Genomic DNA, 12714 nt, shown 5'->3' with positions numbered 1-12714 from the left:
TCCAATTGAAAAAATAAGCAATTTTATTGAAAAAGTAAAATATCCATTAGAAAATGGTGAAAATTCTGATTTGAAACTAAATATAAAGTGAGTAAAAAAGCGAAATACACGATCAGGCTGTTAAAAGATATCAAAACTTGAATAGTTTTTAAAGACTAAAAAATGTATCATTTTGATACAAAAGTTATTACAGTTCCAACACTAATTGTGTGTAGAAATGTGATTATGAGAACATAATAAAAATGAGAACTTAACTGAGAAAAGCAGTTATCTAAAAAAGTTTCAATTTTTGAGAAATTTGAGTTAGAAATTTTCTCATATCTGCAATTGTAGCTACAAAAATTTCACATTTATACCTGCAAAGAGGAAAGATCAATTAATAATTATTTATTATTTATAGTAATAATCTTATATATGGAATTTCATCAACTATTACAAATTAAGATGATGGTTTGCGTTAAAGGAACTTTCGTGGAACACATATGTACGTACATAATTCGAACTAAAATTGAATAGAAAAATTGAGTTTTTAAAAAATGTAAGATAACACCTTCATTCATTTGCCACTTAATTTACAATAAATAAAAATAAAATACGACAAACAGTACAGATGGTTGGTTCATGGTTGGTTATTTCACACAAAAAAAAAGAGAAGAATTGAATTTCATTATCAACAATATCGAATAGAATGAAAATTTTGTTTTTACTCGTTTAAAAAGTTTTTAAGTTCTCATTCTCAGTTGTTGATTGAGCTCAGTTGTAGCTTGTTGAAATAAATTACACTTAGTTTAATTAATTTTTTTTTGTATTTTATTTTAAATAAATTAGATGTCGCGTTTTGTATGACTCAAAAGTAAATATTTTTTTTTTTGATTTCGTTACTATAGTGATATTTTCCAAAGTCTGGTTTTTTATTATTATATGTTTTTTTTTTCAAAAAGTGATAAAGATATTGTAAAATTTTGACGGTATCTATCCAAATTTACTAAAAATATGTTATCAATAAAATAAAAAAATAGTGATTGTAAATTTATCAAAATTATCAATTTATAATTTAAAATATTTCAAAAAATTTAAGAAAAGAAATTTTATTTATGTATGTACCTACATTTATATGTATATGTATTAATGTATACCGTTTCGTCATTAATAATAAAAAAATCAAGTCATCGTGGGTCAAGCAACATATTATTTATCACATGGTCGTCTACTGAATTCTATAATGAAATTAAAAGTATATAGTCAAATTTAGAACTTTTTTAAATTTAAAATATTTTTTTGTGTTAAAAGAAAAACTGTAAAATATATATGTATGTATGTATGTATTAGCATATAACTAAATTTTGTATGTGTGTCTATTTATAAAAATCATAAATAAAGAAATTTTGCGTTTCACCCATTCTCTGGAATAAATTACGGAATTGGATTAATCACATAAAAAGGTTTGTAGACAACGTTTACAATGTTACAAATTTTATTCTTGCTTAATACAGATATACATACGTACGTACATATAAAAATATTCTTATATTTTTCTTATCATAAAAAAGAAATACATGCTAAAAAAAAAATTGAGAATCTTTTGTATTATGAAAAATTATTACCAATTTTATGTGTTAATTTTTTGAATGGTTTGTTTTATTGCATTATGTATGTATTCTGTAACATGCCTATAAATTTTCGTTTTCAATTTATGATAATGTTTATCAGATACATATATAACAAAAACAAATTTTTTAACTTGTATGCTCTCATTAACAATATTTGAATTCAATTATACAGTGGCAATGTAGTTTTGTAATTCTATTTAGAAATTTACCATTATTCATTATAATCAATATTATTTTTAAAATTATATAAAAGCCATTTATAAACAGCTATTAAATAGAAATTCGGTAATTTTTTAATGTCATGAATCTTTTCACAAATAAACCTTTCTAAAACTAATTTCAATAATTTAATATTACAAACAAAAAATAAGTTGTTGTAATTTGTAAGCAAGCCTTTTACAAGCTTAGAGAATAAGATTATCTATCGAAGAGAATACAAAAGAGTAAAAAACCGATCTGAAATTTACATATAAGTATAAATATAAGAAAATAGTCTAGTACTCTAGTACTTATAATAAGTAGGAGCTAACATTAATTATATTATATTTAGATAAGATGCTGAATGTTGTAAGAGAATATTCTTCCAAATACTCATAACCGCACCGCAATATGAGCGGATATAAAACAAAAAATTAAAATAATTTTAGTATTTTCTTATTCTCTCAATTTATATTCCTTTCTAATGTTTCTCATGTGGTCTACATCAATTTTTATTAATGCTAATATCCAATACTGAAATATTTGTTTTATTATTATTATTATATAGTTCTAGAGTTTATAGGTGTTAGTTTTGTTTATTTTAATTAAACAATTGTATAGGTCATAAAGTTTGTACATATTTGAAATAAAATACTATTTCAAGAAATTTATTGTGATTAATTTTATTTTATCACATATATATCTATGTATGTATGTAGATATATCATGTTTTTCTGAACAGGTGGGCAAAGAGCAAAAAAAAATATCTCTTCTCTTCTCTTTACCCAACTTATTCGTTCATGTCTCCATAAAACTTAATATTGCAATACGTTAAGACTATTTCAATTTGTTAATATTGTTATTAGAAATTTATTAAGATTTCTACGTGATAATAGGAAATATTCTGATGATATATAGTCAATTTTTATTATTTAAGCCCTTGTTTGTGTTTAAGCTACAAATTATGTGTATTTATTAATTTATATTTCTTAATTACCTATGTTTTTAAAGAAATTTTTTGGCACTTTGTAAATTTCAATTTTTTTCTAGTATCGATTTTCATAATATTTTGAGTATTAATTCCACGATTTTGTAATAAAAAAATTTTTTAATTTTTGTATTGCTTTATATAGTAAACATTCTGCGTGAGCACACTATGTAAAGTAATGAGATTTAATATTACATAATATCTAAATAATAATTGTTAAAAATTTTGAAATAATTTTCTGGATATCAAAAATAATATGATTGTTTGCAAACACCATGTACGTACTTAATGAGGCTTGCTTAGATTATGTTCAATGGTTTTGAAAATTCACTTTTGCAAAATTAAATTTCGTTCTCAATGCGATGAAAGTATTTGTTATTAATTTACATATTGGATTACGAAATTTTAATCTTTTTTGTTCAATTTTTTATTTATAGTTTAAATAAATAAACTTTTTGCACACCTACTTCATAATTTGTTGTAGTATCTTTTTGTTTAATTTCGCTTTTGAAAACTCTCTAAAATTAAAGTAACCAACCATTTCTATTTATAATGAGGGCTTTTTTTCATAATGGGACTTCTAATTTCTAGAAATATGTAGCTGTTCAACTATCAGTAAAAATATTGGCAGTTATTCTTTTAAGCCGTATAATATGCAACAGTGACATCAATAACGTTTGTTTTTAAATTAACAACATAAATCTCTTTTTAACTTTATATACATATGTCTACATTAATAAATTTATCGAATTGATGCGCTCTTTAAAAAGTATTTATAAGTAGTCTGTCTAAGATCCTAGTTTTTTTAAACCCTTTTTAAAGAATAACTGATGCGTTTGAAATCTTTTAAAATTCGGCTTAACAAATGAACGTTTTTATTTTACAATAATTTGTGAATATTATTTTAAACATTGCTTATGTTCTCCCTTTTATTTAGAATAGTGTTGGTCACTATATGTTTTACTCACTCTATGTTGTTTATATGTATTTATTACAATAAGTTTGCTATAAATTTTACAATTTAAAAACTTTTTCTGAAAACTCTCATTGACATTATTAAAATGTGATTTCACATGTGAAATTAAATTGTAACGAGCATGTTTATCATTTTATGGAAAATATTTTGCAATTTTTCTTTATACACACATTAATTACTTTTATTTATTGTCAAGGTGCTACAATAATGACTCACATAATTAAATGTTATATATTTTGATATATGTATTTGAATACTTATTTAATCTCACCAATTGAGTTGTTTTTTTTTACCATATACAAGTAGTATAGTAAAAAAATACTATGTTAATACGATCGTGGTATACCACACTACAAAAATAAATAAAAAATTATTTATTTATTATCTTTATATTATCGATATGCTAAAGTTTATTTAGTTAATTATTAGTGTTAATTTATTATCTAAAATATAAATTATAATCCAATACTACAAAATAATTCAAATTATGCAACAAATAAAAAACTCAAATTTAAATACATACAAAGCCATAAACATATAAAATTTGTGCAAGAACTCTGCCACAAAAATTGAAAATTTCGTCTGGCAAATTTTAGCGTTATTATTACTAAATTTTTGGCTATCTAAAAAAGTGTGAGCCATTTAAAGTCAAATAGTCGAAAATGTGTTTAAAGCCGTTGCCCTTATACAAATTTTCGACCATTTCAAAAATTCAAATACTAATAATTTAGTTTTATACTCTAAAAGCATTTAATTTCAATGTGAGGGTATAGGTTTTTGAAATATAACTACTTAAGAACTTATATTTACAATTAATATTATTAATAGTTACATTATATACAGGTATCGATAGATTGTTACTTATAAGAGTATTTACACATCATCATTTTTAAAGCGATAGAAAATATTTCTGCAGATTAGATTATTTTAATAATATCTTAAGCTTTTCAAACAACACACTCTGTTTTCAGGGTCAACTCACTTTAAATATCAGACTTTTAATACTTTACTAAATATATGTAATCAATTCTACATTTCTGATAAACAAAATAAACAGGTTAAAGCATAAAATGAGCATGTGGTCATTGAATTATACGTACTCATAATTTTATTAATGTTAAACAATTTTTTATTATCCTTTTGCCGTCGTAATTGATGCCTCATATTTAAAATCTATATACGAATTTATATAAAAAATTAATAAGACCTTATTAGTGAAACTACTAAGTTGCAAAAACATCCGATTTTTAAAAGAAAAGATTGAATTGTTAAACATATTAGAAAATTTTTTGAAAATAAAGTTGTGTTTCAAAAAAAATAACATGTGAGCGCAACATACAACACTCTAATGAATATTACGGTGAATACGTATTAATCGTCCAGGATTCTCAAACACTAACTTTTTAGTTTTAAAAGTTGTATGATAAGCATATTCTAATTTTAATTCATAAGTCTTAAAACTTATCATTTATTAATGACATTTAAATAAATGTTTTCAAATATTTTTATTTTATTTTATACACAAAAGAATTAAAAAAATTATTTAACATATACATATTTCATTTATATTTCAAATTTAGTTTATGAAAAATGGCGACCGATCAAGAAGAAAGTAAATTACGATTTAGACGGACTCAAAGTGTGACAAGAGCTGAAGAAATTACTACTAAGGAACAAAAGCAAAGAAAATCACAGCCAGATAAACCGTAGGTTACTATATTTTATAATCTAAAATAATTTTAATATAAAAATCGTTTATAATTTTAGTTGCCATAAACCTAGAGATTCTTTATTCTCATGGAGTTCAGGATTTGATAATTGGACCGGTTTAGTCAATTGGGGTTTTCTATTGCTAACAATGGGTGGTTTTCGATTGTGCTTGGAAAATTTACTCAAGTACTTACATATTCAATTTTTCACTTCAATATTCAAATGATTCCAATTACATTTTACATATTTTTTTTAGATATGGTGTAAGAATAGATCCAATACAATGGTATATTGTATTAAGTGGGAAAAATGAAGGAGAAGGTCATCCATCTTTAATTTTGGTAGTATGTAAGTATATTTTTAAAATTTTCCTTAATATCTTTTTCAATTATTTTTAATAATTACACAGATTCTTTAGTACCAATAACAATATGCTTGTTACTCGAAAAAGGACTTTCGTTGGTATGAATATTTGTTCATGTGAAACCTATTAATTTTTTGAAAACTATTAAAATTATTAAATATTTTACTATAGGAAATTATTGGAGAGAGTGCTGGTATGTTCGCACAAGTCGTTAACATTATTGTTTTAGTTTTAATACCAATGGTTGTAATACATGTCAGGGAATATTCATTTAGTTTAGGTATTTATAAATATAAACAATGCAATTTTTTCAATTCTAATTATAAAATATATTAAAATTTTAATTTTAGTTGGTGCAACCACAGTTTGCTTTCTGTACTCAATTTTATTTATGAAAATGTGGAGTTATGTTCAAGTTAACATGTGGAGCAGACAAGCTTTAAGAGATGAAAGATGTTCAACAAAAAAACGTAGACCAAGTGTTTCGATTGCAGAATTACGTAAATTTTATTTTTTTAATATTTCATACTTACGTATTTTTAATTCAACTTTATATAACAAAACAAAAATTTATTTCTTTTTTTAGAGAACGCTCATAATACGGAATCCCACAATCATCATGAGGAAGATAATTCAAATATAACAGAATTGGTTCATTATCCAGATAATTTAAATTTTAAGGATTTATTCTATTTTCTATGTGCACCAACATTGTGCTATGAACTTAATTTTCCTAGAACTACTAGGTAAATGCCACAGTTGTAAATGCCACGGTTAAATTTTTTGAAATTTATTTATTTATAATTATTACGCAGAGTACGTAAGAGATTTTTAATTAAAAGACTGCTTGAAGTTGTAATTGGAGTTAACGTTGTAATGGCCTTATTTCAACAATGGATGATTCCGTCCGTCAAAAATTCATTAGTTCCTTTTTCAAATATGGATGTTATGAAGGCTACCGAGCGTTTACTCAAACTGGCGGTAAGTAATTTGATTTTGCTTAAAATATTGAAATTATTATGTTTTATCAAAACTGTGAAATAAATTTAAGTTTTTTCTTCGAATTTTTTAGATTCCAAATCATTTAGTATGGCTCTGTTTCTTTTATTTAATGTTTCATTCGTTCTTGAATTTATGTGGAGAATTGTTGCATTTTGCTGATAGAAACTTTTATAATGACTGGTGGAATGCAAATAACATTGACACGTTTTGGAGAACATGGAATATGCCAGTTCATAGGTAAAAATTGCAAGTTTTTTTGGAATGGTATTTATACTCTAACATATTTCATTTTTTCCAAGATGGTGCGTTCGACATCTATATATTCCAGTTGTAGAAATGGGGTATTCAAGCCGACAAGCTTCCATTATTGTGTTCTTTATTAGTGCTTTCTTCCACGAATATTTAGTGAGTTCTTTTAGCAAAAATTCATTTACTTGAAATTATACAGTAACATTCCTTTTAGGTTAGCGTGCCATTAAATACTTTCAAAATTTGGGCTTTTATGGGTATGATGGGTCAAATACCATTATCAGCTATTTCTAAATTTATGCAAAAAAATTTTGGACCAAGATGGGGTAATATTGTAGTCTGGGCTTCTATAATTTTAGGACAACCACTTTGTATTATGATGTATTATCATGATTACGTTGTAACACACTTTAGTGGAGTATTATCTGCTGATAATACAACTTCTACAGAAAGTTAAATTAAACTGTATGAAATTTAAGTTTAGCTTGTATTCAAAACAAAAAATTTTATATTAGCTTGAAATATTTTTTGCATTTAGCCGCAAGATTAAAATGACCAAATTTATATGATAAGTTGTTAATATATTTTGTATATGTATGTATATAGTTTGTTAAAAATTTGTTTAAGTAAGAACAAAAATTGATACAAAAAACTTCAATTAAATTTAAGTACCAATAAACCAGTATAACAATTGTTATAATTAATGGAATATTGAAACCCACATAGTTAAAAGATGTTTTTAACTATGAAGATAAGTAAGTATTATAAACAGAAACACAGAATTTAATCCAATTTTGATTTTTGTAGCAGAATAGGCGAATTATACAGCGTTTTCTGTAAATATTGAGAAAAGGGTAAATGCGTAATAAAATATTATTATTTAGATAAATGTCTAAAGATCGTGCCAAGGCGGTTAAATTAGGCGGTAATGAAATGTTCACAAAGTATTTTAAAATGTTATATCTTTACATTCTTTTTATGCCCCATAAATCTGTAATGATTCAAAAAATTGTTTTTGAGGTTTAAATTAAAACTTTATGTAATCTCAAATATCGGAAATCCTTTAGGCCTTTTATTCAAAAATATGTATGTATATCGAAATTAGCATGAGTAGCACAGTTAAATTATATGAACTGTTCATTTTATAGAATAGTTGAAAATATATTGCATTTGCATATCCATTACGTTATGTTTTTGGAATATTACTTTTCGCGTTTAATGTGTTATAATATTGCGTTTATGAAAATCTATTATGTACATTAATATGCATGCGTAACCAAAGATGTAACTCCGATTTATCTCACGTCTAAAATTTCGTGCAGAAAACTTGCAATGCAACTAAACGAAACGCCAAGAAAGATGGTTCGTGTCCAAATTAAAAATTATGATTTTAAAGTGAAATCGGCATTTATATATTTATATATAGGTAGTTTTACAAAAACACCAGCAGAGGGGCTACCAAAAGGAAATTGACAATTAATATTTTGGCTGTCACTGGTTTTTTATGCTCAAGTTGAGGTTGGTTTATTTCAGGAAAAAAAATTATCTTTATATTGTTTTTTTTAAGTTTCATAAATAATAATATGTTTATTTATCTTAGTAAAATCAGCAACAAGAAAATCATAGAAAATTTTGCTTCTGTGTTTGTGAAATTCAAGAAATTCAGTCAACCATTAAATTATTTACAATTAAAAAGTGCACGGCGTTTTAATCTAAAGTACATCAACATGTTTAACAATAATTGGAATTGGAATAAATCGGAGTACTTTGGAAATAATTTTGGTAATTAATATTTTAATATGAAAAACATTTCAAACATATCTTTGTAATAAAAAAATTAGGCAATTATGATGGCCAAAGATATAATTCTTTTGGAAGTTATTTGGAAGGAACACCGGCTGCACCTTTAAAATTTGGATGCGGCGAGCTTAGAGCTAACCACAAGAATGAGTATGTGGAACTTTCTGGTAAATTTTCTAGACGTCGGGTTGGAAGATTTTGTGATTTGAAGGATAATACGGGACATTGTCAACTAGTAATAGAAGAACAAAAAGTTTGTAGCTTTATTATGTTCAAGCTATTTTAATTCATGATGTAGTTTTTAGCAGTTTATAAAAATAAAAAAAAATTTTTTTAGTACCCAAGAATAGCAAAAAGATTTGCAAACTTGCCAATGGATGCCCATTTGACAATTCGTGGAACAGTTTATCTTCGGCCCAGCAAAAGTATTAATGAAACGTCACGTACTGGAGAAGTGGAAGTTGGTGTTGAAGAGATTGTATTAGTAGATTTATCACGAAGTCAAAGAGGAGCAAAAAAGAGGTCCCATAGTGTAATGGAAGAAGGTGAAATGACTGGAGTTACCAGCACAGAATATAAAATTTGCAGTAAGAACTATGTATACTATTTCTCCTTTTAGTATTTTAACGCAAATGTTTACTTATTTCAGAAACTGATAACATGCTTAAATATTTTGAAAACAGAGATTTAACTTGCAATGATTTAAACTTGAAACATGTTAGTCAAGAAGTGCAGCTTGTGGGATGGATTCAAAAAGGAAAAAGCAGTAAATTTCAGCAGTTAAAGGATGGTTATGGACAAACACAAATTGTTTTGGAAAATGAAGATGTAGAAAATCTTTAGAATTTTTAGTATTATTGTTTACAAAAGTGTTTCATTCACAGATTAAATCAATAATTGATAGTTTACCTACCAATACAGTGATTCAAGTTAAAGGAAAAGTCTTGGCTCGACCTAAGGGAAATGTTAACGTCGTAAGTTAAAAATTAAAAAAAGCTGAAAGTATTTCAATATTTAGAAGAGTATTTTTTAAAACTAATGTTAATAAGTTTAGGTTTATCCAACAGGTCACATAGAAGTTCATGTTATTTCAGTAAAAGTTGTAGATCCTGAAGAACCGTATATCGGACCAATAAAAAAAAAAATCACTAAAATGTCGATTGATGATGTTTGCGAAACTTCAAACGAGGACTCTAAAGACGATGATGATTCAAATAAACCGAGTAAGGATAAAGTGGCCAATACAAACAAATTTACAACCAGAACTCATAATTGCGGTGAGCTTAGATCGCATAATGTAAATGAAGTAGTCACATTATGTGGATGGCTGGAGTTTCAAAGAATGAACAAGTTTCTAGTTTTAAGAGATGGATATGGTCAAACTCAAATAATGCTAAATGAAAGCGCCTCAATTCCTGAAGAAGTCCCATTTGAATCAATAATAAAAGTAGTTGGTAAGGTTGTTCCGAGGCCAACTAATATGAGAAATCCATCAATGAAAACTGGAGACATTGAGGTAATTGCGGAATCTGTTGATATAATAAATGAAGCTATAAAGAATCTCCCCATTGAAGTACGAAATTTCAACAGAGCTAGAGAAAATTTAAGATTGCAGCATCGATATATTGATTTGAGGTTTACAATTTTTGAATATTAATTTAATATTTTTTTATATATATTTATCAAATATTTAAGGTTTTCCGACATGCAACAAAACCTCAGACTTAGATCGAATGTTATCATGAAAATGAGAGAATATTTAATAAACTTCTTAGGGTTTGTTGAAGTTGAAACACCTACATTATTCCGAAGAACCCCAGGAGGAGCTCAAGAATTTGTTGTTCCAACGCGAAAGCCTGGTCATTTTTATTCTCTGGTACAGAGTCCACAACAGTTCAAACAAATGCTAATGGCTGGCGCTATCGACAGGTATTTTCAAATAGCAAGATGTTATCGTGATGAAGCTACAAGGCCCGACCGGCAACCTGAATTTACTCAACTTGATATAGAATTGTCATTCACAAAACGAGACGATATTTTAACATTAATCGAAGAAATTTTATATTATAGCTGGCCACATGAATTTTCTAAGATTTCCATTCCATTTGCAAGAATTTCCTACGACGAAGCCATGTCTAAATATGGCTGCGATAAACCAGATACGCGATTCGAAATGACGGTAAAATATATTCAAATTGATAATTGTAGTAATCAATTTAGTATTTCTTTTATAATTTTATATTTTTTTTATTTTAGATGCAAGATGTTACGGATTTACTCACAAAAAATAAAAATTTGTCAAAAGATATAATTAATTTCAGAGCCTATGCAATACCATGCACCGCTGATAAATCGTTTTTATCAGCTTCTGTTAAGAAAAGATTGGAATCCATAACTAAGGAATATGAGAATGTAAAATTCATAATTTCGAAGGTAAGAGACAAACAAAATTGGATACAAAGTCTATCCAAACTACTTTCTAACGAAATTTGTGGAGAATTATTCAATAAATTAAGATTAGGGAACAATGATGTAATTTTACTGGCATATGGCCCACAAGTGGAAACAGTAAGAAATATTTAATGTAAATTTTTAAATGTGGCAAACTAACAAGTTTTTTCCGTAGCAAACTATGTTGGGTGAAATTCGTTTAGAGTATATGAACATACTTGAAGAAAATAAGATTGTTCCAAAAAGAACAAATAAAGATTTTAAATTTCTTTGGGTAACAGATTTTCCTTTAGTCAGTTTTAATGATGAGACGCAAAACTGGGAATGTGTTCACCATCCATTTACAGCTCCTACAGAAGACGATGTAGACAAACTCTATAAACCAGAAGAATATCACTTAATAAAATCTCAGGCATATGATCTTGTTTTAAATGGTCAAGAAATCGGTGGTGGTTCAATCCGAATTCATAATAAGGATATTCAAAAATTAGTATTAGAAACAATTTTAAATATTGAGCATACCCATCTTAATCATCTTTTGAGTGCATTAGAATCTGGTTGTCCACCGCATGGTGGTATTGCTTTGGGAATTGATCGCTTGTTAAGTATTATGTGTAACACCAAAAGTATAAGGGATGTTATAGCTTTCCCAAAATCTTTGAATGGCAAAGATTTATTGTCAAAGGCTCCAGTTCCAATTTCAGAAGAAGAAATGAATATTTATCATATACAAACAGTCACAGACGGAAATGAAAGTAATAAAGCAGAAAACGAAACAGACCAAGAAGAAGGAGGAGAAAAACAAACTGGATAAATATAATCAAATTTTTTCTACTAAAAATTAAGATCATAGTCAAATAGAATTTTTAAAGTAAAAAAACATGCATGTGAAAACGTTGTAAATGGATTGATTCGCAAAGAAAACCTATTTTTAAGAGTGTTGTACGGATAATTTTTTTTTTTTACATTTTAACAAGTACAATTTTTCTTATGCAGTGTATTTAACAATTATTTTTCAATTTATCGTGAATTATTAATATACCATTATACATTTATAAAAAAAATTAATCATATGTGTGTTTTATACACATACTTAGTTACAAATATAAGTTTTATAAATAAATCCAAAAATATAATATTTGCAAAATTAAAAAACAAAATATGTTTTTGAAAATAATTACCACAATATTTGGGGCAAAGAATGCGTTCTAAAAGAAAATTTAATAAAGAGTTAACAATAGCATAAAATTGAAAAAGTTTGGTAAGCCATCATTCAAATTTTTTACGATTTATACTCACTATCCAACAATTTATATTTACTAATTTTGCATTTCTTAACTGAAAAGTACAGTTTCAAAGGAATTTT

At 26.2% G+C, this 12714-nt stretch overlaps 2 protein-coding genes across 6 annotated transcripts; both read left to right on the top strand.

Annotated features, from left to right (window-relative positions):
• Window positions 1–743: 743 nt before the first annotated feature.
• On the top strand, window positions 744–7774 carry LOC129608755 (diacylglycerol O-acyltransferase 1). 4 transcript variants are annotated; one of them, XM_055520452.1, is made up of 12 exons: window positions 744–1234; window positions 5353–5478; window positions 5540–5668; window positions 5739–5830; window positions 5892–5944; window positions 6018–6126; window positions 6197–6346; window positions 6433–6592; window positions 6662–6827; window positions 6919–7085; window positions 7148–7253; window positions 7312–7774. In XM_055520452.1, the coding sequence occupies exons 2-12, from the start codon at window positions 5363–5365 to the stop codon at window positions 7552–7554; spliced, it is 1491 nt and encodes a 496-aa protein (XP_055376427.1). In that variant the 5' UTR covers window positions 744–1234; window positions 5353–5362; the 3' UTR covers window positions 7555–7774. The 4 variants fall into 4 exon arrangements, with proteins under 4 accessions (XP_055376427.1, XP_055376424.1, XP_055376426.1 ...); XM_055520449.1 differs by having other exon boundaries at window positions 745–1442; XM_055520451.1 differs by lacking the exon at window positions 744–1234 and adding an exon at window positions 4924–5132.
• Window positions 7775–8558: 784 nt separating this feature from the next.
• Window positions 8559–12714, top strand: LOC129608727 (aspartate--tRNA ligase, mitochondrial). Of its 2 annotated transcripts, XM_055520401.1 has the most exons (10): window positions 8559–8615; window positions 8698–8879; window positions 8939–9150; window positions 9235–9484; window positions 9547–9725; window positions 9782–9871; window positions 9952–10532; window positions 10593–11076; window positions 11154–11465; window positions 11524–12714. In XM_055520401.1, the coding sequence occupies exons 1-10, from the start codon at window positions 8602–8604 to the stop codon at window positions 12160–12162; spliced, it is 2943 nt and encodes a 980-aa protein (XP_055376376.1). In that variant the 5' UTR covers window positions 8559–8601; the 3' UTR covers window positions 12163–12714. The 2 variants fall into 2 exon arrangements, with proteins under 2 accessions (XP_055376376.1, XP_055376375.1); XM_055520400.1 differs by lacking the exon at window positions 8559–8615 and having other exon boundaries at window positions 8626–8879.

Source organism: Condylostylus longicornis, unplaced genomic scaffold (genome assembly GCF_029603195.1).
Source record: "Condylostylus longicornis isolate FDR11 unplaced genomic scaffold, ASM2960319v2 ptg000034l, whole genome shotgun sequence".
In the NCBI taxonomy this organism is placed as follows: Eukaryota; Metazoa; Arthropoda; class Insecta; order Diptera; family Dolichopodidae; genus Condylostylus; species Condylostylus longicornis.
This window is presented reverse-complemented; position numbering and strand designations above follow the sequence as displayed.

Coding starts and splice junctions, on each gene's coding strand:
- LOC129608727 (XM_055520400.1), top strand. CDS start 8,681: ATGTTTATTTATCTTAGTAAAATCAGCAACAAGAAAATCATAGAAAAT. Junction 9,485..9,546: donor CACAGAATATAAAATTTGCA/GTAAGAACTATG, acceptor TACTTATTTCAG/AAACTGATAACATGCTTAAA. Junction 9,872..9,951: donor CTAAGGGAAATGTTAACGTC/GTAAGTTAAAAA, acceptor TAATAAGTTTAG/GTTTATCCAACAGGTCACAT.
- LOC129608755 (XM_055520452.1), top strand. CDS start 5,363: ATGGCGACCGATCAAGAAGAAAGTAAATTACGATTTAGACGGACTCAA. Junction 5,831..5,891: donor ATCTTTAATTTTGGTAGTAT/GTAAGTATATTT, acceptor ATAATTACACAG/ATTCTTTAGTACCAATAACA. Junction 6,127..6,196: donor GGAATATTCATTTAGTTTAG/GTATTTATAAAT, acceptor TTTTAATTTTAG/TTGGTGCAACCACAGTTTGC.